At 58.4% G+C, this 26,742-nt stretch overlaps 2 protein-coding genes across 5 annotated transcripts in view; one reads left to right on the top strand and one right to left on the bottom strand.

Annotated features, from left to right (window-relative positions):
- RAP1GAP2 (RAP1 GTPase activating protein 2) overlaps window positions 1–11,565 on the bottom strand; it is a 56,949-nt gene extending 45,384 nt beyond the window's left edge. For 2 of the 4 annotated variants that reach the window (XM_061469907.1, XM_061469905.1), the window contains exons 1-2: window positions 11,454–11,565; window positions 9,286–9,402 (exon numbers count right to left, since the gene is read on the bottom strand). In XM_061469907.1, coding sequence (XP_061325891.1) covers window positions 9,286–9,402; window positions 11,454–11,503 — 167 coding nt within the window. In that variant the 5' untranslated portion in view covers window positions 11,504–11,565. Of the gene's footprint in view, window positions 1–6,446; window positions 6,599–9,285; window positions 9,403–11,453 lie in introns of those variants that run through there. The other 2 variants (XM_061469906.1, XM_061469916.1) reach the window with 2 other exon arrangements.
- A 4,859-nt stretch (window positions 11,566–16,424) lies between these two features.
- On the top strand, window positions 16,425–26,512 carry CCDC92B (coiled-coil domain containing 92B). The gene is made up of 4 exons (XM_061469837.1): window positions 16,425–16,529; window positions 20,631–20,784; window positions 22,894–22,941; window positions 25,497–26,512. Exons 1-4 carry the CDS (start codon window positions 16,485–16,487, stop codon window positions 26,102–26,104), a joined length of 855 nt encoding a protein of 284 aa, XP_061325821.1. The 5' UTR covers window positions 16,425–16,484; the 3' UTR covers window positions 26,105–26,512.
- Window positions 26,513–26,742: the final 230 nt, after the last annotated feature.

Here is a 26,742-nt window from a genome sequence, read left to right on the forward strand (position 1 = left end):
AAAACCCAAAAGCCTCCCAGACGTGCTGCAGGCTCGAAAGCCATAACTCAGGTACCATGAAATATCTGGAGCAGACGTTTGCTCAGAGCACGTTTGTTTCTGGCCTGGATGCTTCGTGTTAAAGCTCTGCATCAACAGCAGTGTGACGTTATCCTCGCGCTTCATCTTCCCCCAGGCCACATCTTTCTTACACTCACAGCAGTTGGTTTCTGCCCAGCTCTACTGAGCCACACATGATTCACATGCCTGAAAACACAAGCAGGGAGCCCTGCAGTGCATGGGAACTGCATGGGACTGCTGTGGCCCAGTGCAGCCCTGCAGGCAGAGGTGCAGTGCAGGTAGCGACAGCAGCCATGGGGAGCATCAGTCTACAGCTGGCATCACACCAGAAACGGCGTGGAGAGCCCAGGAAAACAGCCAGCTCTTCATTTAAACGTTTACTCTTGCAGTCTGTAAGCAGCAATTACCACATCTCGCTCTGCCACTTCAGTCCTTACGTGAACCCTCTGCTGTCGGAGGCACATGGAAGCAGAGGGAGAGGGGGAGATGTGCAGAAGGCAGGGCCATGCTCCCTGCTGCTGGAGTCAGTGCAGCCAGGGGGGTCACCACTGCTTGTTAGGGTCTCCTTATATGCCCTTGGCACGGCAGAGGAATGGTTCCCACACCTCCCCTAGGATGTCAGAGCCAAGGAGAGCAGGACCTCGGCACAGCCACGGGGGAGCTGCCTCCATTTCCCACTGCCAGGAGAGGTGCGAGGCAGCTCCGTGCGATGCCAACCTCACCCTGCACCAGCAGGACCAGTACCCAAGGGTGTCCGGGGAAAAGGGCAGCTCTCCCTGCTCCTCATCCCTGCCAGAGCCATGACAGCCACCCCAGACACAGGTGACAAACAGCATCTGGACCAGGCAAAGGTTAAAACCACACCAGGGACCCAACTCCAAGCCCGCAGGAGCCTTCAGGCTCCCCGCTCTGTTTCAGCACATCCCACCAGCACCACCTCACCCGCACGGGAGGCATCCGGAAGGAGTGTGTCTGCAGTGATATTTTCTTGCTTCCCTCTTCCCCCCCGGGGTATTTCACACAGCTGAGCTCAAAAACAAAAGGATAAAAGAAATCCCTCCTCCTTTCACAGCAGGCAGATCAGAACTGATCAGCCCAAACTAAGAAACAAAGGCCTGGGGGAGGATGGTGCCTCCCTGGTGCCATCTGCACCAGACAGAACTAACATTTCCAAGGGCCTCTGCCAGAGCCATGAGCCCATCACCCCGGTGTACCCCAGCCACATTCCCAACCCTGGTGAGCCACCAGGGAGGGGGTGCCACATATTGAATCATAGAACCATAGAATAGTTAGGGTTGGAAAGGACCTTAAGATCATCCCATTCCAACGCCCCTGCCATGGGCAGGGACACCTCACACTAAACCATCTCACCCAAGGCCTCGTCCAACCTGGCCTTGAACTGCCAGGGATGGAGCATTCACAACCTCCCTGGGCAACCCATTCCAGTGCCTCACCACCCTAACAGGAAAGAATTTCCTCCTTATATCCAATCTAAACTTCCCCTGTTTAAGTTTTAACCCGTTACCCCTTGTCCTATCACTACAGTCCCTAATGAAGAGTCCCTCCCCAGCATCCCTATAGGCCCCCTTCAGATACTGGAAGCTGCTATGAGGTCTCCACGCAGCCTTCTCTTCTCCAGGCTGAACAGCCCCAACTTTCTCAGCCTGTCTTCATAAGGGAGGTGCTCCAGCCCCTGAGCATCCTCGTGGCCTCCTCTGGACTTGTTCCAACAGTTCCATGTCCTTAATAGATAATGAAGGACACCAACCCTGGAGCCCCCCAGGCAGCTCAAAGGGGAGCAGCGTGCAGGAGAGGTGCCCATGTTTTGGGTGGCTCCATCACCCCAACCGGGCACAAGACAAGAGAGGAGGGAGCGCGAGGCTGAGCCATAGCAGAGCTCTGATAACTGAGCAGCGCTGGGGATAATGAGCGCACGCTGCTGGGCTGCTCACGGAGGGAAACACAGGCTGGTTGTGCACAGCCCAGCTCAGCTCCCATCCCCTACAGGAGACTGCAGGGCTCGAACTGCCCCTGACAGCCCCATCCCTGGCAGTGCTCAAGGCCAGGTTGGAGGCAGGGGCTTGGAGCAAGCTGCTCTAGTGGAAGGGGTCCCTGCCCGTGGCAGGGGTTGGAGCTGGAGGAGCTTTAAGGTCCCTTCAACACAAACCAGCCTGGGATCCTATGACGTATGCTGCCAGTGGGACCGCCAAACCCTCAGCACCAGTGAACACATGAACTCTTGGCACAGAAGAAAGCAGGCTCTGAAGGCACCTTCCTCCCAGGGGACCAAAGCTGCCAGCCAGCCCTCCTGTGCACACAGCAGCAGCAGCAGGACGGGTTAGCCAGGCCACCAGCCACCAGCACCACTGCACGGCTCAGCCCCAGCAGCTAGGGACCCTTTGTGGTGCAGCCAGCATGGGCAGAACCTGCTGCTCCCACTCCCAGGGCTGCTCCAGGCTCCCGCAGCAGCCGGGTGACTCAGGCAGCCATGGAATGGGGAACCACAGCGTGGGGCTGACCCTCTGTCCATGCGAGCACAGACAGTGCCTCTGCATGGGCCGGGCTGCAGCCATGGGCACACACTGCATCCTCAGCCTGCACCGCAGAGCAGAACACTGCCCGGGAAGGGCAGCACAATTCTTCCCTTTGTTACTGGGGCTAAGAGAAACTGATTGCATCATTAGTGCTTTAATATTGCATGCGGCGCGCTGAGGGTATTCATCTTTCTATTATGATTCCAAGGAAGGTTGTGGGCACCCAGAAATATCAGGTTTTCTCCTGGCAGGAAGAACACGCTGTACATATCAGCAGTCTCAACACGGAAAGCAAACAAAATAGGGTCCGAATTATTTCTGACTCAGTACATGGAATATTTTTAACAGTATTTTCTCCCCTTTATGGTGCTGCTGAAGTGAGATGAAGTGAGAAACTCCGTGTCTTAAACAGCAGGCTCCCACAAAACCCAGCTTGCTCTCAAAGGTGTCTATTTGATGCTCAACAGCCCATGGGCCTGCAGCACCCACCGGCTGCCGCAGGGCTCCTCAGCCCCAGCACCGGGGAGGGGGACCCTGTTTGTCACTCAAGAGCTGAGCTGCAGCCAAGGGACTGTAAAGCCAAGAGCAGGCTCCGGATACCTGCCTGCCTCCATCAGGGCTGCTCATCACAGGGCACTGACCAGCTCCAGCAGCTTTGCTCCTTAGGCACAGGCACAGCCCGGGGAGCAGAGCCGAGCTGCCTGCTCTCTGCAGCCACTTGTTAAACCCAGCAGGGAGGGATCAACGCATGTGAGCTTTAACTGGGAGGATCAGCTGCAGAATGAAGCAAGCAGCCAGAACAGGCAAACTCCGACCCAGCCAAGGGGGGGAGCACAGAAAGGGCCGTTCCCCAGGGCCTGTCACCCACATCCTGGGGAGCATCGGCAGTGGGACCCGGGGACGAGCAGCAGGGGCCGTGCGCAGCCTGGCAGAGACAGAAACGCTTCTGTGGGACCACTGCAGAGGAAAACAAGGCCAAACCCTGCAAGCCCGGCTTGGTGCGAACACCACCAGCAGAAATCAATGTGTTTAACCGTTCCTGGGTCTGAAGTCCATCCATCCTAATTTGTCTTTTCTTTACAGTATTGATCTCACCATTTCCAAGCAGCGCCGAGGGGAGGCAAGGACAGCCTGAAGCAAACCTCATGAAGCACATCACTCCCTCTCCCTCCAAGGCTCGCTCTGAACAGAGCATCAGGGGATGTGAACACAACCCTCTGGTCCCTGGCTCCTGCCTTTGGGCCTCCTGGGGTAACTGAGTTTGCTGAGCACCCTGCAGCACCAAGAGCCTCACCAGCATTCACATTTAGACACACACATGCTCCCTGGTACCCAGCCTGACACACATCAGTAACGGGTTTCTGCCAGCATCACACAACCTGGCTCTTCCCTGTAGGAGGACACGACACAGATCTCATCTGCTCACAGCCCTGCACACAAAGTCACCACACACACTTCCAGGCTCATTAAAATCTCAGCCCACAGTGAACTTAATGTACAGAGTTGCTCATTCTCTCAGGTTCACCCATTTTAGAGATGTCTTGCTAGTGAGGGAAATCCCCAAAGAGGCTCTCTCTTTGGGAAGAGCCTGTTCAAGCACACTGTTACTGCGTGTGTGGTTTCCCCACCTCTTCCATCCATGTCCCTTCCCATGCAAGTTAAGCCCAAGAGGGGATACTTCAGAAGAGCAGCAGATGCCCATGTCCACATGCACACGGTGCCTCCCCCAAGAAACCTGCAGGAAGGTTTCTCTGTGTATCCACATCCCTGCTCCAGAGGCAGCCCAGCCCCAGGTAGGGCAGGTACCACTGCCCACAGAGTGCCCATCCCACACTTGGGGCAGCCCTGCTGCAGGCAGGGGGCAGGCAGGCAAGCAGCTGACCATTCCCAGTGCCTGGTCCCTGGGCACTGTTACCATGGCTACCTCCACATCCACTGTGCATCCCGCATTCAGTACGCGGTCCCCTGCTACAGGAGCTCATTGCCTGTCCACCCGGGCACCACAGGACTGGTGGAGGGAGGATGCATTAGGGCAAGACCCAACCAAGCCCCATTCCTACTAGCAGGCTGGCACCAGTGTACAGCTGGACCAGCAGAACCAGGGAGCATTTGGCCCAATTCACACAGCAGACGCAGGAGCGATACAACTGCAGGCTAGGAAGAAACTGTGGCAAGACAGAAAAAGAACTGCTTAAACTAAAAACAAGGGCTGGCAAAACATGGGGGTGGGAAGAACGCATGGGCATGAGATAGACCTGAATATGCTTTGTCTGGAAATTAGGAGGTTTCTAGTCTTTAATACAAACAATCTCTGGAACAGTTTCCTAATAGCAGAAGAAAGAAAAAAGCTCTAAGTGATGCTCAGCACATTCATGAGGATGTTACACGAGTGGGTGCTGGCAGCAGTGGGGAGCTGGGCTTGGAGAACCAGCTCCTGCCCTCACACCACCTCTCACAGCTCCAACTTGCACCCCACACGCTGCCCAGCTCCAGCAGCCACTGCTGACAGCCAGGATGCTGGAACAGGGCGAGATCCAGGCAGCAGTCAGGGCTCAGCTTCAAGGCCAAACTTGCACCTGGTTCCATCTGAATACAGCAATCTGAACACAGAGTTTGGACTCGAGCTCTTCAAATCCCTGCTACATCTCACCACTGTCACCTGCCTTCTTCCACCATTTTGGGTGGGTTTTGCAAAGAGCTGGACTAGATCCAAAGCAGAGTCAAGGAACAGCTCCTCCTGGTTTGGCATCCAGCTTGGAGGCAGATGTTAGCTCCAAGCAGGGATTCATCTACCCCCACGAAATTGGAAAGAGGTCTGGGCAGAATGAGCTGGTTTTAGCTCCTGGAAAAAAAAGCCTCTTCCTACTGTTGCTGCTGAAGTCCTGCTCCTGTTTCCACAGCAGCCGCTAACGACAACCAGAGCATCTGACTCCAGGTACACAACAGGCAATGGCAACAGAGGGACTCTGCCAGCAGCCCCCAGGACCCTGCTGCTGTACGGATACACTTCGGGATGAAGGGGAAGAAGGATGATAAAACAAACACGGGGCAAAGCAAAAAGGTGTTTTTGCTGCTGTGGTTACTGTGAGCTGCCCTTTGGGAGGAATCCTCCTTTGGGGAGGACAAGGTAGCTGCTAAACGTGGTGCACACAGCGAGCCTGCTGGCTGGAATCACGCTTCTTGTTGAATCTGAATTTAAACTCCTTGGCGTGTTCCCAACCCCAATAAATCGTGCCGTGTGGACAGATATTATGTCCCTTGTGCTACTAAAACAACAACCAGGCTTAAATAAAACAGTGGAGCCTGGAGCGCGCAGCAGATGAGGAAACAAGGCAGCCCCTGGCAGGCTCCATCTCACATCCCGTCCACACCAGGGATGCAGGCGACACGGAGCTCGCACACCGGCTCCACCGGTGCTCTGCCCGCAGAGACGAGCCGGATAAAAGCGGTGCTCTGCGTGTGAGCAGACATTACACCGCTCCTCCGGCAGAGATAAGCTGCAGTCTCATTCGAAGGCAGAGGGGAGGAGGGTCACCCCAGCACACGGCGCTGGGTGCACAGAGGCTCCGAACAATCTCTGCGCCCTGCTTTTGTCATGCAAAGAATCTGGGGCCCCTCCGCAAAGGGGGTGCCCTGCAAAGGCAGGACCATAACCCCTCACAGCCCTGTCGGTGAGCTGCTCAGAGCAAGCACCAACACCACGACCCCCAACACATCGGAGCAGAGCCCTGGAGACACCTTTTGAAGTTTCCTCATTGAATTTTCCCTGTTTAACAAGGGCGCCGGCACCGGCACCCAGACCCCATAGACCCCGAGTCCCCAAGCCCGACACACAGAGCCTCAAGCAGTCACCGCGTATTTAAATGCAAACCGAGGAGCTGAGAACTGCAAAGGCTTCAACAATAGCAATGCCGGCTCTGCCTCACATTTGCATGCAGACCAGCAGCGTAAAAACAAGGACAAACACAGACTTGAACCCCCCCGTTAAAGCCTTACCCGGGTGTTGCTATCCCCGTCCGCCGCTACCGCAGCCCCGCCGTGCGCTGCCCTCGGGTCCGATTCCACAAGCCTGGAACGCCCCTTACCCGGTGTCCTCGCCGCGCTGCGCGGAGCCGGCAGTGCTGGAGCCCCTGCGCGGGGCGGTGCGGTGCGGTGCGAGCGTTACCGCAGCCCCGGGCTCCCAGGAGCCTGCGCCGGGCGCTGCGCACCCGCAGACCCCCGGCCACGCACCGGCGGCCCCGCTCCCAATGGCAGGGCCGGGGCTGCCGCCGCCCCAACGCCTCACCCACGCACAGGGAGAGGTGCAAGAGCTGCTCAGGGCAAGCGCATCAGGGAGCTGGAAACTGGGACTGGGTCCCTGCAGCGGGAAGGGAAGAATGTGAGGGTCAAGTCGTGATGGGCGCCCGGGGGGGTCACTGGAGCAGCACCCACCGGGGAGAGCTGAGGAGCTTGGTCATTGCAGTGCCCAGAGTGAAAGGGCTGGTTTGGGAAAAGATAGCTAGAAAATGGAGCAGCCCCCTTTGAATTCAGCTTTGAAAGCAGACTTTAGCCTTCATGTGAGCTCCTTCATCTGTTACAGCAGAATTACAGACACAGACCTGACAAAAGAGCAGCTTCCAGGGCCAAAAGTCTGGACCCACTGAAGGGAAAGGCAAAAGCAAAATTCCCATTCCCACTGACAGGCCCCTCCTTTCTAGCTCTTTCTACCCCAGCCTCAGGCTGCTGTCCCCCAGCAGAGCCCAAAGGTGAGCCTGCACCAGAGCACAGCCTGATCATCACAAGTTTGGTCCCACCGGTTCCTAAAGCAATTCAAGGAAACTAATGTAATTCTCTTTTTGTGCTGCCTGGTCCCTGTGGAGCTCACCAGTAACACACACCACTTGACCAGGCCAGTGTTTGCACGAGGTGACAAACAGCCATACAACTCCCTTCTTGCCCCCAACCGTGTCACTACCCTTATGCAAAGCAGCAGCAGTCAGTGCAAAACAGAGACAGTGATCCAGTGAATGTGACAAATAAAGCAACAGCTTGAAATGCCACAGATCATCCCGGTGTCAGTGTGCCACCTGAGGCACCATAATGTGCCTTAGATGCAGCCTCAAGCAATGTGCTACAGCAGAAACAAGTACTGGTGCTGGGCACAGCTGCCTGCTCACCCGGCCCACCAGACCAGGAGGCTGCAGGGCAAACAAGATGCTTGGAAGTGGTGATGCATTCCCAGCACAGCTCACTCCCATCCTGTGGAGCAGCCACTGAAGCCAGCTCGCTTCAGGTTTGTGCCCCAAGCAGGACCTGGCCACAGGCACCGCCTGAGCAGGCTGCTCTGCCTCTGCTCAGAGTCAGCTGGGCAAACCTGGGACTCACCCAGCTGGATTTGCACTTGGGCTGCTCAGGGTGACAGCCCGAGCTGCAGCCCAGGTGAAGGTTTCACCCCCATAAGAGCGACGCAGGCGCTGTTCTTGGCTCTACCAGACTTCTCCAGGTAATTCCCCTTCCCACTGGGAAATCAGTTGCATCCAGTGGAATTAACCCCAGTGGTACTTCACACTAATTGTAAATGACGTTGCACACGTTGATGTTCCACATGCCGCATGATGCACGTGTGTCAGGGGTGAGATTACACAGCCTTTGGTAGCAATTTCCTATAATTACTTCAGATTAAGGACCAGCATGGTGATTGCAGCTTCTGGGAAGCCTCTCTGGTGGGAGCCAGAGGAATCGCTGTCTCAGGATGCGGCCAGGTTGCACACCATGGCTGCTGCCGAGGGAAGCAGGGACCTCACTCCTGCAAGCCTCTTCTAGGTGTGGATGTCACCTCTGGGAGCAGGACAGAGCCCTGCCTACACAGCCCATGGGCTCCAGAGCACCGTGCACCTCCCAGAGACCCCTCACCTTGCGAGGTGCCTCCAAGAGCCCTTCCCCACCCTGTGTTTCAGGCACCTCCTCCCTCCCCAGCCACCCTCCCACCGTTGGTCTGCTCCAGGCAACCCTGGCCAGATAAAGACCTGAGGGCTTTAAGGAGAAAAACTGCTGCAGAAACAAAGAGGGAAAAGCTTTCAGCCACCCGGGGACTTGGGTGTTGCAGTGCTCTTAATGGGCAGCACAACAGACACTGCGCTGTATGTGTCTTGAGGCCCACAGGGCTCTTATGTTAATTGCATTCTATCACCAAACACTGGGATCCAAACCGACAGCAACACATGTGCATCAGCAGGGAAAGCCACAGCACATGCCCAGGACATGGCCTCAGTGAGCTGTGATGGAGGGAGCTTAAGCAGCAGACCAGGGTATCAGAACAAATACTGTCCAGAGATCACTTATGCTGGGAGATCTGCATACCCTGGCACCAAATCTGGTTTTTAACTAAATCTCAGGTGTGCTGCATGCATAAAGCAGGTCCTCAAAGGTTGTGTGACCAAAAGCATGGAGGATTAAAAAACTACGGGCAGGCAGTAACTTGTCCTTTGCACTGCTTTATACCAGAGGGGTGTTTAGAGGATGCTTGCAGCTCCCAGCTGCTGCATCTGGGACTTCATTTTACTGCTGTTTAAAGATGTCCAGGTATTCACAGGGCCCCAGAGACAGGCTGAGGCTCAGGAGACCCACGTCAAAGCTACGAGGGCTTGAGGCAGAGCGAGTGGCACTGGGAGGGGATGCGTCAATGCTCCTGCAGCCCCGGGCCCCCCCTTACCTGCTGGGTGAGCCCAGGTCCGCCCGGCTGAGGATGCGGTGCTGCTGGGGCGAGTACAGCCACTGGAACGCCGTCAGCGTCCTCTCCTCGATCCGAAACCGGCCCTCCCGCACGTACCTAAAAATAACAGCAGGGACTGGAATATTCACCAGCGCAGGGTGGGGGAGCTGCGGGACGGGGAGGGCGGCTCAGGGCCGGCCGCGGCTCCACCGCCTCCTTCACCGGAGCCCTGCCTGCATCCCTGCAAGTCCCCATCCTTCTCTGCCCATCAGGAGACGCTCCCACGGGCGCACGGCTGTGGCTGGGACCGGGCACCCTTTCGAGGAGCCAGCACTTCCGAAGCAACCCAGGATGTTTCACTGTACATCCCTGGCAGGCAGAGGGGCAGCATCAGTACCCGGCTCAGCAGCACAGCCTGCTCCAACTGCTCCCGCACAGCTCTCACCAGCACCAAGCCCAGGCTAATGCCTTTCTAACATCATTTTGAATGTCAGGCCAGAAGCTGAGGCTTATTAAATAATATTCAAGTGATGAATTGGTGGCTATCTTGATTAGAGAAGTTCAGGTTCTCTGTTTAGTGAGCACAGTGTCAGTGACAGCAGTTGTTCCCATCTTTCAGAGCGGAGTCCTGCTGCCTGCCTCCATCTCAGCAGCCAGCTGCACTTCACACACCCTCCTCTGGACATGAAATTTCATCAGCAAGCCATTAATTATTTAAAGCCTCCGTGGTGCTGGTTGGAGACACGCACACAGCTGCAGCATCCACAAAACCCAGCCAGGGCTGGGGCGAGCTCATGGTCCTCTCCTCCACACACGTCTGCTCTGGGTGGTACAATCCCGCCGGGAACAGCAGGGATCGGGCCATGCTGCCTGGATGGGCCAAGGGGATGCCCCACTGTGCCCCGGGCTGCCTGCAGCCCTGCTGAGCAGGGACACGTCCGGAGCTGTTCAGTGCTCTGCTGCCCACCCGAACTCATCCAACACAGGGATGTGAGGTCCTGCCAGAGCTGGGGGCAGTGACAGAGCCAGAACCTCCTGCTGTCAGCAGAAGGAAACCCAAAAGGCTCCAGGAGTGTCCTCAGCACAGAGTGACCTGATTGTCTTGGTGAATGCAAGCAGGGATGGTGCAGTCCCAGCGCTCCCCTGCAGCTCTTGCATGTGACAGCACTGCACAGAGTGGTGGCAGGCAAGCCAGGATGGCTTTTGGGAAGGAAGTTCAGGGATGGCAGAATGGCCAAGCCCAGCAGCCGCGGTAACAGCTGGAATCTAAGTGTGCACGAAGCAAAGTACCCTCGGCTGCTGAGGGGGGAAACACAATGAAAAGAGCTTCACAAGCTTAGAGTAATCCTCAGCCAATTTCCACTCTGGTTCACAAGGATCCCACCGCACCGGGAGTTCCAGCTCCATCCTGGCTCTGCTCCACAGCAGCCGGTACCAGAACAAGCCTGGGCCTGGTCCCAACTCTTACATCAGCAGCATCGGAGCCCCCCCGGTCACCATCTGGCATCGTGACAGCGTCCTGCTCAAAAGTCACAAGCCTTGGACGTCACAAACTACACAACTGCACACACAAAGACACAGGGAGAGCTTGTTTCCAACGTCAGCCCATCCTGCTGCTCAGGGTGCTGCTATCATCCATCCTCATCTGAGGCTGAGGGTCCCCAAAGCCTGACACAGCCTCAGCACCCTCCACCCCCAGACAACACCAGGATGCCCCAAAGCATCTCAGTGTCCCAGAGGCAGCCCCCCAACACACCAGGCTGCTGCTGCTTCCCACACCACTCCTGTGTGGTTCAGGGCCACTTTCCGCACAGGAACTCTCTTTGGGATCCAACTCTTCTACTTCCACGGGTCCCCAAATGCCAGATACCCCCGCGCTGCCCGAGGAGGTGACACCCCCCTCCTTTCCCTGCTGCAGCAGCCGCCCCGGGGGTCCCACCACAACCGGGATCAAGCAGCTACCCCCGGAGCTCCCCAGGCAGGGGCCGAGTCCCGTGTGTGCCCCCCCACCCCACCCCGCGGAGCCCTCCCCTGCCGGGGCTCCCCTCTTCCCCCCGCCCAGCAGCCGGGGCACCCCGGGCTCGGAGCATCCCCACACCAGAGCCGAGACCCCCTTAAAGCTCAGCCCCTCCCCGAGCATCCACCGGGACCGCCGGCCCCGCACTCACCAGCGCACCAGCTCCCAGCGCCGCTCCCCCGCCGCCTTGCCCGAGGCCATGCCGCGGAACGGGGAGCCCCTCCGCAGAGCCCCGGTCCCGCAGCGCGGTCCGGTCCCGGTCCCGCCGCGCCGGCTCCTGCTCGCTGCCGCCTCCTTCGGCACGGGGGGACCGGGGTGGGGGGTGTCACACCGCCGTGCCCCGTTACGTAAACCTTACACAACGCCCGCCCCCCGGGGCAGCCCCGGGGATCCGCTCCGCTCCCGGCCCGCAGCCCCCGCCGCTCCCCCGGCCCCGCCCGTTTGACAACGGAGCCTGAGCCGAGCGGCACGAAGTGCCCGGGTCAGCCACCGGTGGAACGGAGCCCAGCGACGGGGTCCTGAGCCCCCCAGCACCACACCAGGGCAGGCTCCGGGGCTGCAGCCGCCCCTTGGACCCCGGCTCTCCCACTGGTCCTTATTCACCCTTAGGAACCCACAAACAACCCAGCAGAACTCCCCTGCAGGAGGTCCAGGAATGCTGAACAGAAAGTACTCTCCACAGACTGAAAGCTAAAACCTGCTGTCTGCCTAAGTGGGGGTCCCTTCCCGAGCCCCCCAGAGCTATAGGGTACGCAGGGTTACAGGATGCCCGTGGTGCTCAGGAAACAGCCCAGGAGCATGCCGAGATGCTATTTCAAGGAGCTTCCAAGCCCACTAAAAGCTGCTTCTCAGAACCAATGTTCTGGCTCCAAATCCTGGCTATTCCAACCCCTGAGGACTTAACTTCACAACACAGCAAACCCAAATGCTGCACCCACAATCCATTTAAACCAGAATTTAAACCAACGCACCTGAAAGGCATTGCTGCCTCCATCCCATCCGCCCCTTGTCGGGAGCAAAGGGCAGCTTTGCTGCGCCAGCTGGAGAGGCTGGTGGGAATGATGGAGCTGGTCCCTGGTAGGGCAGAGCTGTGGCCAGCCCCACACTGACCCCTCACAGCTCAGGCTGTTCCCCAGTGTCAGCATTGCTGCCAGAGGTCCCGGGCAGGGAAGCAGCAATGGGAACGCAAGGCCATAGGAGGGGTGCAGGGGAGGCCGAAGCTCTGCCTCCCACCCCTGGAGCCCGGGCACCCCCAGCACACCGGGTGTTGCACACCTGAGAGATTTAGAAACAAAACCTTTATTTTCCTTTTTAAAAGGAAAAAGTTCTACAACAGTGAGGGAGTTAACAAACAGGAGCGTTCATGTGGCACAAACACGCTGGTGCATCCAGCATCTTTCATGTCCCCCTTTGCATCTCCGGGCTGATCCCAACTGGGCATCCCCAGAGCCAGGACAGCTTTGTCCTGTTATTTCACAGCTCTTTGCCCTGGGTGAGCATCATGGGTCTCTTCCCCAGCACCCCCCCAGCACCCCCAGCCCAGCAGGCAGAGGAACAGCGCCTTGGAGAGGCAGCAATTGCATTACTTGGCTCGAGTCTGGTATTCTGAAATCCCGGTGGAAGTGTTAAGCTAATGTTAAATTTATGAAAACCCTTTAGCTTTTAGCCTTGCATCACTTTAAGGAGCTTCTTATTAGGTTCTTCAAAGCAGTAAGAAGACACACACACACTGTGCTTCAACTAGGGTGAAAAACAGCATTTGAGGCACAGTTAAACTAATTTCTAAGTTAAATGCAACAATTCCCCTAATAATTAACTCAGGGTTGGAGGGGGAAGACGTGGTCTAAAAGCACCCAGCTCACAAGAAGAGCATGGGATGCAGGTTTAACTTCCATGTACACTGGGATGCTTGCTCCCTTTGGGAAGCAGCTGTTTTATCCTGGGACCAGCCTCTGACGTGAGCTGGCCTGTGCTAACAGGAGGTGTTTAACCATGGCAGAGCCGCAGGCAGAGCCTCACGGCCCCCAGCTCCTGCAGCCAGCGGAAAGAGATGTGGATGCACGGCCAGGAGCTGCAAGTGCAGTGGGAGATGACCGCGGCGGTTACGTGCCCTGCCTGGACGAGTTCCTCAGCTGAGATGTGATCAAACCCGACCTCAGTGTCACACAGAGGCCCCGAGCAAGGCCGTGGTGCAGAGCTCATCTTGCCCCTCTGCAGGGCGGCAGGGCCAGGGCTCAGCTCGCTGGTGCGGTGCCCAGCTCCGTGCTGCAGCCTGACAGGGCCGGGCTCACCCTCACACCCACCCGCGCCCTCATCGCACCCACCCGCACCCTCATCGCACCCACCCGCACCCTCATCGCACCCACCCGCACCCACCGCGCCCCGGCTCTGGCGCTCGGCGAGCCGCGGCTGCCGGTACCGCTGCCGGTACCGCTGCCGCTAGAGGTCAGTGCCGGTACGGAGCTGCAGGCAGCTGCCTGCGCCCAGCCCTGCACGGCAGAGCTGCTGCCGCTGCCTGCAGCTCCTCTCTGCAGCTCCTCTCTGCAGCTCTGCAGTCGCCTCCTTCCTCTCTCCAGGGCGGCTTCCCCAGGGGATAGCCGGGTCTCTGCAGCAAACCCCGGGGCTGCAGGGCTCACATGGGTCTTTGCTGGCCCCTGCGCCCCGCTGCTGTCACCCCACCACTGTCACACCACTGCTGCCACCCTGCCTGCACCCAAGGGGTCGCAGCGAGCACAGCCTCCTCCAGCACCCTCCTTCAGGATGCACTGCAGTTGGATGTCTCCCAACAATCAGCCATTGGAATCATCTCCCCAGGGAAGTGGTGGACTTCCCAACACGGGACACTGTTAAGATTCAGCTGGGCAGGGTGCTGGGACATCTAGTCTAGGTCATGCTTTGCCTAGAAAGGCTGGACAAGATGATCCTTGAGGTCCCTTCCAACCTGATATCCTATGGTTCTATGTGGTACAACAGGCGAGGAGCAGGCTAGCTCTGCCTGACAGCCTCCAGAGCTCCATCACACATGTGGGCTGGCAGCAGGGACCCCATAACTCCTTTTAAGGCTGAAATGGTATTCCTGCCATTTTTGTCCTCTGTGGATCACAACCAACCTCAGACCTATCAGAGAGTGAGTCAAAAAAAGCCAAGAGCAGCTCTCTGTGAGCAAAGGCTATTGGTGAGACCAGCTCACAGTGGAACGGTGAGAGAAAGCAGGAGAGATGATGGTAAATGTTAACAGCATGTGTGCACTGTGGCTGAATCCAAGCTGCCAGCTGCTGCAGAGGGAGCCGGCCTCACCCCGTGCCATGCAGGGTGCAGAGGATGTGCTATGCCCCGCTGCCTCCTGCTGCTGTATCCTGGGGCCATGGCCTCATTTCCTGTCCCCTGTCCCCAAATGCCTGACCTTGGCTGTGCACAGGCTTGCCTGTTGTTCAGTGGAAAATCAATGAAAGTTGTAAACGTGGTGAAACATGATGCACTGAGAGCTTCCCCTTCATCTCCCCAACCCCCCCCCCCCCCCCATCTGTAAATCACTGCTGCTCAGGTTAGCACACGAGTCAGGAGAAGACACGGTGGGACATTAAAAACAGCCCCCCAAACATCACAAGCTGCACCAAGAGGGGCAGACACATCATGGCAAGCATTTACCTAATGGTTACGGATGGGTGAGAGGTTCTCCTAATGAAACAATACTTCTCTGAGTGATAAAGTCTGCACTCTCCTCCTTTACACATGAATCCTTCACCTCTCAACAACCTGGGGCCCACACAGGGATCAGTGTGATAGGATGAGTGTTAGGAAGCACTGAAGCTCTCATTGCGCTGATTGAGCAGAGATGTCTGAATAATTCATTGCAAATCAGAAGCTTGTGTGTGCACGTGCAGACCATCACACCTCATGGTCACCTCTTCTCCTGATCTAATGAGTTCTTTTTTAGCATGGCCTAAACTTACACTCTGAGGAAGAGCCCTAAGTCCAAGCCCAGCCCTGCTCTGCCCTCAGCACCACGCCAGCCTGTGCCATACTACTTGGTGCCAGGCGAGGAGCCAGCCTGTGGCTGTTACAGCTCAGGGATGTGATGAACCCACCATACTGCACCCACTGTATGCTCCTGTCTGCCTGCCCCCGCACGGATGAGGCAGGGCTCTTCCCCACCACACAGCCTCGGTCACTCTGTGCAGCACAGGCACGCAGACAGAGGTTTGAACCATCTGAGGGAAGAACAGGATGTGGGATGACAAAATGATTCCACAATCCCCTATGGGCTGCCCTGCAGCACATCCACATGCTGCTTGTGTGCTGAAAGCTGATACACACAGAACATCAGCAGGTTTAATGTGAGGATGGCAGCACAACCCAGCTGAGCACCATTCCAGGAGCACTGTGCTCCCTGGAGCAGTTTTGGTTTAAGGGAAGGGGAATCATCAGACTGTCAGCTGACGGGGAGGACGCTACCATCTCCCTGTGCCTGCACTGCCGTGAGCATGGAACAGGCCGCTGCATCTGTGCTTCCCTGCTGTGCAAGAGGTGCAATGAATTGAGTCATCTGTGGAAGCAGGGCCCCAGCTGCTCTGGGTACCGCAGACAAAGGGCACGGGGGACCAGTAACCACATGAGAACTCCCCCCCCCAGTGTAGCTCCTGGGGAGCTCTGCTCGTCCCGCCGGTTCCCTCACCGTGCCCCGCTTGAATCGCATCCCCCCGAGCCGCGGTACCCGCCGGGATGCCCCGGATCCCGGGGCCGGGCCCCGCTCTGCTCCGGGCAGGGCAGGAGGCGGCTGCGGAGGCCGCCTTCAGCACCGCGGACAGCGGAGGGGACCAGCGGAGCCCCGGTCCGGCGCCGGGGGGGGAACCCGGCGGAGCACCGGAGGGGATGACCGGGGATGGGGACCCTCGGAGGGGGATGCAAAGGGGGGGATGAGCCGGGGGGGGTGAACCGGGCGCTGTTCCCCGGCCCCGCCGCGCCCCGCAGGCTCCCGCCGGTCCCCGCCCGCCCGCGCCTCGCCCCGGCGGAGCTCCCCAGTTCCGGTCACGTTGCCGCCTGTTTACGGCGCGGCTGCCGGCGGGCGGCGGGGCCGGGCCGGGCCGGGTGAGGCGGGGCCGCCGCAGGCAGCGCGGGGCAGCGCAGGAGCCCGGCGCGGCCCCGGCCCCGGCCCCGGCCCCGCCGCCGCCGCGTTCGCCGCATGACGCCCAGCGGGCACCCCCCGGGGCCCCGCCGCTCCCCCCAGGTAAGGGCCCGGGGCAGGGCGCGGGGCTGCTGCGGGGCCGGCGGGGAGGGCTCGGTGGCGGCGGCGCTGTCCCGCCCGCGGTGCCCCGGCGCCTCCCGCGCCCGCCCCGGGGCCGCTTCCCCCGCTCGTACCCAGCGGCCGCTCGCTGTGCCCGGCCCGGCGGGGGCTGCCCGCGCCGCTGGGTGTCGGCAGGAGGGCTCAGCCGGGCACCGGGAGGCGTCGCAACCGGATCCCCCAAAGCGCGGGGCGGCTCCGCCCGCTTCGGGGGTGATGGATCCGGAGCTGCCGGGCCCGGTCCTGCTCCTGACGCAGAGCTGAGCCCGTTGCTCATCCCCTGGAGCGGCGGGAGAAGGCACCCGCAGCCGGATGAGAAGCTCCAGCTTCGGCTGTTGGCAGGCAGCTGCGCTCAGAGAATTGTGAGAAAACGCAGTAATTTATGATCAGCATTTGCACTGATTTCATCTTTAAATAGATACTGATAGAGAATGAATAGCAAATAGAGCTCCGAGTAATTCCGCCTCTGCTGAGATCAGGGAAGGTTTCGCACTGACTTTCCCAAGGCCAGGATTTCACCTCTAGTTTCTATTCCTGGCATTGCCACTACCTCTGTGACCTTCTGTGAGTTTCTTAGCTTCCTGCTGCCTTATTTCGCTTCCCTTTAAAGGCGCGCTTGCTCCGTGGCATTGTTGCAAAGTTTGTGTTTGTGTTCTCTGAGATCGTAAATTCTGAGCAGTATGGATTCCTAATGGGTATCAGTGTTTATCCCTGTGCATGTTTTAGTGCAATGGAGAGGGGGGTGCTGGCAACCATAGCAGGATAAATTATTGACCTGTTCCTGCAAAGCTTGCTTGTGCCCTCTGACTTCCAGTTAATTTGCTATTTATGGGGGGAAATGAGTACATGGGTGAGGGCTGGATCCTGGCGTGACGATGTTTGTGCTGGGTTTTGTGTACAGGCTGCATCTGCCTTTCGAATGCATCATCAGCAACTGAGGGGTTTTAATCTGGATCAAATTTGTGGGATTCTGATGGGCATTAAACAGGCTTTGGACTTTGGTATACTTTTGTCCTGGAAGCAAATGCTCACACAATCTGTGCAAAGGCAATCAGCTCTTTGCAGACCTCCAGCTGAATCGGTGATTGTAGCTATTTCAGGAGGCTCCTCCAGTACTTTTAGTTTGTGAAACACGAGTTCTCATAAGCAGTCACTGTGCTTTGGCTCTTGTGTCTTTGGCACAAGCTGAAGGTTCCTGTCTTGCTTCGGCGCATAGAAATGTGGTTATCAGCACTTGCTGGGTGCCTTGAAGCCCTCGACATGGGGAGCTTTGGCTTGATGAGCTGGGAGACGCCGTGGCCCGGTAAAGCATTAAGTCAGTCAGCAGCTAATCCCTATTAACTCCCAACACCTCCCGAGTGGTTGTGCTGTGTGAAATGACCACGGGCACGCACCAGACTAAAGGCTCAAACTGCTGCTGCAATCTCCAGTTGACTTGGGAAGCACTGGAGGAAAGAGATCAGAAGAGTTTGGTTCTGAAACCCCTTGGGATAAGGGCTGGACACGGCCTCTGCTGCTGCCTCTGGCAATAGCAGAAACCCTCAGACAGAAACAGATGCTGATGAAGCCTCAGGACCAAATTACAGCTCCATTAACAGCTCTCAGCTCTTGCATCACAACCTGTGTGTGACACAGAGCGGTCCAATGGCCACAATGTGGAACAGTTCGTTCCTCCCTTCACCTGTGGGCTGTGGGTGGTGAAGCAGCAGCAGCCTCTGGTCACCCTATGTAGCCCCCAAGCCTGTTGGAAGGGGCACAGGAGCCCCAGGACAGATCTGGAACTCCCCATCACTGCTTTCCACATGTCCAGCACTGTGCCCCATTGCCTGGGAAGGCAGCTCCTGCCCTCCCTCCATGTCCTGCTGCCGGCGGGAGCTTCCATGCAGGCAAAGCAACGTGCCCTCCCCTGCCATGACAGCTCTGACGTTCCTCCTGCTGCAAGCTGAGACCTGTTTCTTGAGGGAAGCAGTGGAAGCCACAGGACAGGCAAAGCTGCTCCGAACCCGCTAAGGATTTCCTATGGCAGTTTTGGAAACAGACTCCCCCTCTCCCCACACACAGGTAAATTATGCAGGCTTTTCATCCTCCGAAGCAGAGACAACAAACACATCCCAATCCCAGATGTTTTTCCTCTGACTTCCTTTTCAGGTTGATATTTATCAACGTTTTCTTTTTCAAGAAAAACATGTTCATTGGTAAAAAGGGTAATTTCCTACTTAAAGGCAGGAGGCAAAGTTCAATGGAAAATTTGCAGCCATTTCTACTAAAGCCATTTCCACCAGACAGAACAAAGTGCTTGAAAATAGCACTACGTGTCCCTGGGGCTTCGTCCAACCTACTTTCTTGTGCTTCCCAAGACGAGGTGCCACAACTCCCATCATGAAGCAGCTCCGGAGCCCAGCACATGGCTCTTCCACAGCCCCGCAGGGTGGCAGGGGGTGTGTGCCCTAACACGATTTGTGTTCCCAGCCTGTGGCAGGCTCCAGGTGACTTCCATCACTTCCAACACCCCCTCACACCTTAGCGAACCCCCATCATCGTCGTGTCTCCTGTCTGTTAATTACAACTCCTTGTCAGGAAAGGCTGGGGACTTAAAGGCTTCAGAATCATCAGCTTGCCGCTCAGAAGGAAAGGGATGATTGGGAAGTTAAGTCTAGAGCTAGATTCTTCCCCCCCCCGGTTCCATTCTAGAAAGCCCAGCACGGAAGGGCTGCAGATCCCTGCCCAGAGCACCCAAGCACATTCCCCCAGGCAGGGCTATGCAGGCTGGGTCGGGGCTGTTTTCACTTCCATGACGTTGTTCCACAGGGAAGCTTTAAGCCAGTATAAATCTTACTTCCTGCAATAATTGCCTTGATTGAGAAGCAGGACCTTTGTATCTGCTGCTTTTAGGTATCACACCAGCCTTTCCCATGCTTATCCATCACGTTCATGGAGTGAATGTGTGGAATGTTTCGTTCCTGAGCAGCAGAGCCATCCCAGAGCTGAAAATGTCATTATTTTGCCTCCAGAAATAAGCACGAACATCAAGACCTGGGTTTAAGGTTAGCACAGGTCAGAGAGGCTTTGGCAGGAACGCGGGGCACTGCCAAGACCCCTTTCTGTGGAACGGATTTTAAGTGCAGCTCGATTCAATTTGGTGGCAGGACCTGCCTCCGAATGCTGTGCGTGGTGGTGCTGGGTGAGCAGAGCACAAGCTAAAGCGCTCCTTAGTTCTGAAATTCCTGTCGAAAGGAAACTGAAGTCAGATGCACGTGAAGGAGGGGATGGAGCAGCTTCCCAGGGACAGGACAGTGCACGCTGCCCCTCAGGCTTCCTGCCACATCTCCCCATGGAATTGTTTAGCTTAGAAAAGGCCTTTAAGATCCCCAGGTCCAACCATTAACCCGGCACTGCCAGGTTCTCAGTTTGCTGTAGCTTCTCCTCCCTCTGGGCTGGCTGCGGGCAGTGAGGACGGGTTCCACATCCACACAGAAAGGTGTTTCCCAGGATTAAGGGTCCTCTGGGGGTTTATTTTTCCCTTCCTGGTGCAGCGGCTCAGGTAGGCAGCTCCTGTAGCCATCAACACGTGGTGATGGACCCCGACAACACAGGAAGACAGCACAACTCCTGCCAGGGCTCCGGTCAGAGCGAGCATTCTGTGCTTTCCCTGGGTAGATCTGTCTGCAGCTGCTGCTGTGTAATATGTGACTTGTCAAGTGAGAGCCAGCATCGCCTCTGGTGCAGCTCCCAGCTGGGGGCTGTGGGGAGCAGTCCTGTCCCAGTGCAATCCTGCTCAGTGAAGGAGCATTTCCTAAGGCCAAAGTCAACACAGAAATGATCCATTCCGATGGCAGCAGCATCTCCTTGTGCAGCCTCTGAGCCCCCAGCCCGGGTACAGGCAGGATGGAGCTGGGGCAGGCTGGGGGCCATTCCCAAGGGATCTGCACATCCCTGTGGAAAGGGTAGAGCAGCATCACCCTGTGGGCTCTGCCCCTGGCAAGGTCTCCGGGGACGGGGCTCACAACCTGCATGCTGCTGATCATGAGCCTCCTCTGCTCCCCACAGGCCTGGACAGCGAATCTGGTTGCAATGGAGACCGTGTCCCTGGAGCACCAGATCCAGAGCGTGCACCGGCACATCGCCTTCCTGAAGAAGGAGCAGATGGAGCTGCTCCATGCCCTGCACCTGGAGATCCTCCGCTTGCAGAAGCACTGCTCAGGTGAGCGCTGGGGTGCTCCCTGCGTGTGGGAGCTGCATGCCCATGGAGCACATTGGGTGGGGAAGCTCCTGGGGCTGGCCTGCACCAGATGAGCTCCAAGCCCCCGGGAAGCACGGCCCCACGCCTGCCGAGGGGCTCAGGGACCGCTGCAGATGTGGGGTGCACAGCAGCCAGCCCCCAGCACGGCCCCGCTGCAGCAATGCCACCTCCTCCCCTCGCAGCCTCCAGCCCGCCGTTGAAACTCATCCCAACTCGTGCCGTCGCCCACATCAATAATTCAGCCGTAGCTAATTGCTCCTTGTCTTCAGCCTCTCACCCTCCCTGATTCCTGGGAAACGAAGGAGTATCTGCAGTGATACAATTGGCTGGTTTTCCCCATCCTTTCCAAGCTTTTGCTGTTCTGTTTCACCGTTTTAATGCCTTCATCCATGGTGTCTCCAGATAGGAGAAACAGAAGAGGTTTTGTACCTAAATCAGGGTAGGGGGTTCTGAGTCCCCAGGGGCAGAACTGAGCCTGTGCACGGTGGGTTGTCAGTGATCTCCTCGTCCTGTTGTGACCAGATGACAGCAGTGTGAGCAGACAGGGCTGACACCCTGCTCTGAGGTGTGTGGCTCTGCAAGGCCCTTTCTCCCGGGGCGATGGGGCAAAGCCCTGCTCAGTTTTAAGGTGAGGTTTCAGTGCTGATGCCCGGTGGTGCTGTTTGCAGGGGGAAGCCCGGTGGCTAAGCCAGCACTGCCCATGCTGCTGTGCCCTGCGCTGACGGTTCAGACCTCACACATCCGCAGCACCCCCTGGAAGTGCCCCCCCCCAGAGCTGTGCCCCAGCTGCCACCTCCTCATCCCGAGGAGCTCCGTGAGGCTCCCAGCAGCCCCCATGGCTCCAGCGCAGAAGCCGGGCCCCGGGTTGTGTTCTCGCCCCGCAGGGCCGCGTCTGCTTTGGGAACGGGCAACTCCTTTAGTTGTCATTTGAAATGTATCCAAGGCTCCAAACCTATTGTTGTAGCTTCAGAAGAGCACCAGCGTCCCATTGATTTCCAATGGGCAGTCGGGAGTGCTGAAAGCTTTCCAGAAACTGCATTACGTGCTGGGTTACTTCTGCTTCCCGCTCCAGGTTTGTTTTCCACGGCAGACGGGCAGAGCAGCCTGAGCCAAGCGCTCTGCTTCAGAAGGGTGGCAGCGATGAGGATTACACTCAACGTGAAAGCAGATTAAAAGAAAAATGTAGGGCAAAGATTAACCGTTTGAGCTCATTTTCAAGGGAAAAAAAGCCTCAAAACAAGTGAATGCTGCTGCTGCTGCCCCGCTCCTCCTCCCCTGGGAGGGGCTGGTGCTTGGGTGGGCTGGGACAGTTAATTCATGGGGCTGTCTGTAACGGGGTGCAGGGTGAAGTGAGCTCCAAAAAGCCCTGAGCTCCCTTTTGAGCTGGTTTCGTAGCCCGGGGCTAGGCAGGGAGCAGGCAAGGGCTGCAGGCCTGCGATGGGCTCATCCCTGCAGGATGCTGCTGCTGCTGGGTGCAGTGTAGGCAGGGGGCAGCTCTGCCTGCAGCTGCCTGCACCCGAACCCCAGACCCTGCCAGTCCCAGTGGCCAGCCCAGGGGGGGATGTGGAAGCTGCACGGTGCCTGTGGAGCAGGGCAGCATCCTCCTGCAGGCACATGGTGTGGGACGAGGCCGTCCCACCTGCGTCACGTGCAGAGGCAGGGATCAGCCTGGAAGCAGTAAATTATGGAATGCTTCTGGTGGCAGCAGCTCACACTTTGGTCTATTTTCAGCCAGCTGCTCTGCTCTTTGTCCTGATTTAAAGCACCAAAAATGGCTCAGCAACTCTTAGTAAAGGCAAAGGCATTGCTGGAGTAACGTGGGGCAGGACCTGCGCACGCTGCCGTGGCCACGTCGCAGGGGCCGCTGCCAGATCCCAGGGCTGCCTAATACGTATAAATTGCTGGAACTGCCTTACGGGCTCAGGCTGTGGCTGGTGCTCTGGGACGGCCACACTCACGCCAAGGGCTGGACAGAGGCAGTGCCAGTGCCACCACCGCGGTGACCACGGCAAGCACATGGGATGGGTGGGAGGGATGCTCCCTCTCAGCCCTGTCTGGTTTCTCTTCCAGAGCTCACTCATGACCTGGAAATGAAAGAGCTGGAAGCCCGCCAGCAAGGTAAGAGCACTGCAGAGATAAGGGGAGCAGCGGGGCCACCAAAGAGCCTGCGGCTGGAGGGGGCCCCTCGGGCTGCCCAGGGAGGGGACATGGACCTTGTCTGTAGGGAGCAGAGGGGCTGAGGGCAGAGCTGGGATGTCAGTGTGCGCATTCACAGCCTGTTGGCAGCCCCCTGTAAGTCCTGGGAGCCACCTGTGAGGTTTTGCGTGTGAAAGCCAGCATCTCTAAAGCCCTGACACAGATCCCTGGGGTGGGACTCCAAGCCTGCAAACCTTCCATCCGCAGGGAAACACCAACAAGGACATTACCAGCCCCACCTCCAGCTCCTCTCGCAGCTGGCATTCCAGGTGCTGATTCAGGAGGCCTCCCAGGTCATGAAACAGTCCCTTTTGTCCACAAAATTATCTTTCACATTCCAAAATAAGGGTGAGAAATGTCTCAGGAAAATGCCTGCAAACCCCAGGCACCATCCCAGGCCCGGGACCAGCCACAGAGAGCTGCCCAAAGGCATTTCACAACGGGCTGTCCCCTCAGGTGTCCTGGGACAGCCCTGAGCTGGGACCCGCAGCCCTGTCTGGCTGGAGAGCCCTGGGGCAGGGGCAGGCAGTGGTGCCCAGGCACCCGTGGCTAGCAAAGGATGCTCTGTTAGCAGCTCGGCTCCTCCTCTTCCTCCTCCATCCCAGGGATGAAGCTGACCTCGGGCAGTGCTGTGCTGGCTGCAGGGGGTTTGGTGCTCCCAGCCCTGGGATGTGCAGCAGGAAGCGTGTCACAGACCATGATGTGTGAGTCTCCCCCACAGGTCTCTGCCCATCCTTCAGCCTTTTAACAGCTTACAGAGAGTACAGTCAGATTTGCCACATTTATGGGGCAACCACCTAGTTTAAGATGCTATCAAATGATTGCTCTTCAAGTGCCACTCATGTGATAATTACTGCGTGCAACTGCCTCCCTTAAGTTCTCATTATAAAGCATTTTTCCTCTGCAGAAGACATTTAGGAGCTGAGGCTATAAAGCAGTTGCAAATCACATCGTAAAAAGCAGAGATTACTGCAGACAATGGGAGCAGGCCCGGGCAGGAGTGGGGAGCGCAGGCGGGTGCCAGCCTCACTCCTCTTCCTCACCACACCAAGGGCTGGGTGCAGCAGCTCACAGCCAGGGCTGCCAGGGGCACCGGGGATGTCTGTGCCCCCATGCCCCTGTGTGTGACATGAATTGCTGTGGGTGCAGTGCTTCCCTCCATCCCACACCCCCTCCAGCCTTGCAAGGGCTTTAGGCAGAAAGGATTAGGGAAAATGCAAAGCTCTGGTATCCAAATTCCTTTGCAGGTGTTTGCTCAGTGCAGTCTCTCTTGATGTCACCATGGCGGGTGGGATGGAGGAAGGATGGATGGATGGATGGATGGATGGATGGATGGATGGATGGATGTGTGAAGACCTCATAGCAGCCTTCAAATATCTGAAGGAGGCCTACAAGGATACCGGAGAGGGTTTAAACAAACAGTTCAGGTTGGGTGTAAGGCAGAAGTTCTTCCCTGTGAGGGTGCTGAGGCGCTGGCACAGGGTGCCCAGAGAAGGTGTGGCTGCCCCGTCCCTGGCAGTGTTCAAGGCCAGGTTGGACACAGGGGCTTGGAGCAAGCTGCTCTAGTGGAAGGTGTCCCTGCCCTTGGCAGGGGTTGGAGCTGGATGAGCTTTAAGGTCCCTTCCAACCCAAACCATTCCATGATCCTGTGTCAAGCTGGAGCAGTGCAGGGTGTGCAGGAGCAACGTGCAGAGCCCCACGTGAAGTCACACTGTTGGGTGCTGGTGCCGTGACTCAGAAGGGCCGGGGCAGGGAGGGTGCCTGTCACCCGCCGAGGTTTGGAAAGGGCAGGGAGGGCAATGGTGAGGAAGATGCTGCTTGACACAGCACCTCTGCTGTAGCCAATCCTGCCTGAGCCCTATTGCTGGCAGCCGGCTGCTGGCAGGGGCAGAGGTGACACGAGGTGACAGCAGGGCAGGGGCTGGCTGCCTGGCCATCCTGCACCGGGGACAGGATCCCCTGAGCCCAGGATGCAGGTTCCCTCCCTGCCAGCACAGCCGAGCTGCTCTGTAATCCTGCATTAGCACCTCCGTCCTCACATCAGGCTGTGGAGCCTCAGGGCTTGAGGTGCGAGATCCCTCCTAAACCGGGCTGATGGTTTCAGCGCCAGCCATTCCTTTTCTGTCCCAGCTGTATGCTGCCCTGTGCCCAGTCACTTAGAAGTTTCTGTGCCCAGAAACTGCAGCGAGGCAGAGGCGGCAGTTCCACAGCAACAGCATCCTCCACAAAGTGCCTTTGCGTTTGGGTGTTACCCATCGCGCTGCGTCCCAGCACTACAGCCCAGGGCTGACGGCGCATGGGAAAGGCAGGGAGCCCGTGCGCACGAGGAGCGTGGGGAGTCCCAGCTCCGGAAAGCACCCGAGCAGCCTCAACGGCACTGCTGGACGTGCCGGCACGTGGCCCGGCCTCACGGTCCTCTTGGGAGCATGCGGGGGGCTGAGCCTGCCCTGACCCCTGCCTGTGCCGTGTCCCCGCAGAGGTGCTGGACCGGGAGCTGGAGGAGAAGTGCCGCGCGATGGAGGCGCAGCTGCAGGAGAAGGAGAAGGACAACCTGGAGCTGCGCAAGGAGCTGCAGCACAAGGAGACGCTGGTGGCCGCGCTGCGCTCCAGCCTCCGCAACAAGGAGCGCCGGTTCCTGGAGCAGCTGAAGCGGCGGAGCCACCGCGTCACCATCCTCGACACGGAGCTGCAGAAGCAGACGGAGGCGGCCGCGTACCTCTCGCTGCAGCTCCACGCCACGGCGCAGCGGCTGCCGGCCCCCCGCGCCCCGCAGCAGCCCCCCGACACCGCCCCGGCCGACGGCAGGCCCCGGCGCCGCGGCCACAGGGCTCAGCCCCGGCGCCCGCCCGGTGACGGTGCCCGGCCCAGGGACCCCGCGCCCGAGGAGCACGACGCCATGCCCGACCCGGCGCTCTTCCTGTACACGGCGCGGCCGCAGCGCCCGCAGCCCTCCGTGGCCCCCCGCACACAGCGGCCGCCCCGGCCCCCCGCGCAGGAGCCCGCGGCCAGGGCCAGGTCGGGCAAGGGGGATCCCGGCAAGAGGCAGGAGCCCGGCCCCCGCGGCTCCCCCGGCACCAAGGAGTAGACGCCGAGCGGCCGGCATGGCCTGAGCCCTGCGGCACCGGGGTGGGCACCGGCCAGCGCTGCGGCCCCCCGTCCCCTCGAGGGGAAGGGGCAGCGGAAGGCGGGTGCCTTGCTCGCACCTCCTGATGCAGGCAGCCAGGAGGATCCCCCTTGCACAAAGGGTCTGAGCGCTGCGGGACAGTGGGCAGCAGGCACAGGGGCTGCAGAGGGGACACGGCTGGGCACCTGTGCAGAGCTCCGAGGAAGGAAGGAAGGAAAGGTGGCATTTCGGCAATGAGAAGAGCTTCCTGCTGCTGCTGCTGCCCCTCGGAGCAGATGCCAGGTGTGTTTCCCGGGCCAGGGTGCCAGGAGGTGGACGTGCAGCAGCAAGCAAGGGGCACAAGGTTTGGCACAGCAGGATGAGCTCGTTCACTGGGCCGGGCAGGAGAGGTGCTCTGGGCTGCAGGCAGCTGAGTGGAGTTGGTCCTGTGGCTGAGGAGGGATCCTACCTGCAGGGCACAGTGCAGCTGTGCCAGCCTGGTCCCGCTCCCTCGCTCCCTGCGCTGCAGTTTGTCTGCCTCTGCATTTACCCACAGGACTTGGACAAGGTGGCTGGAGGTGACCCATGAGCACCGGTCCTGACAGATGCCCGCATGGCTC

The sequence above is a fragment of the Pezoporus flaviventris genome, unplaced genomic scaffold, assembly GCF_033815535.1.
Source record: "Pezoporus flaviventris isolate CSIRO_AGI_PZ_B2104156 unplaced genomic scaffold, CSIRO_AGI_Pfla_v1 ptg000063l, whole genome shotgun sequence".
NCBI lineage: Eukaryota > Metazoa > Chordata > Aves > Psittaciformes > Psittacidae > Pezoporus > Pezoporus flaviventris.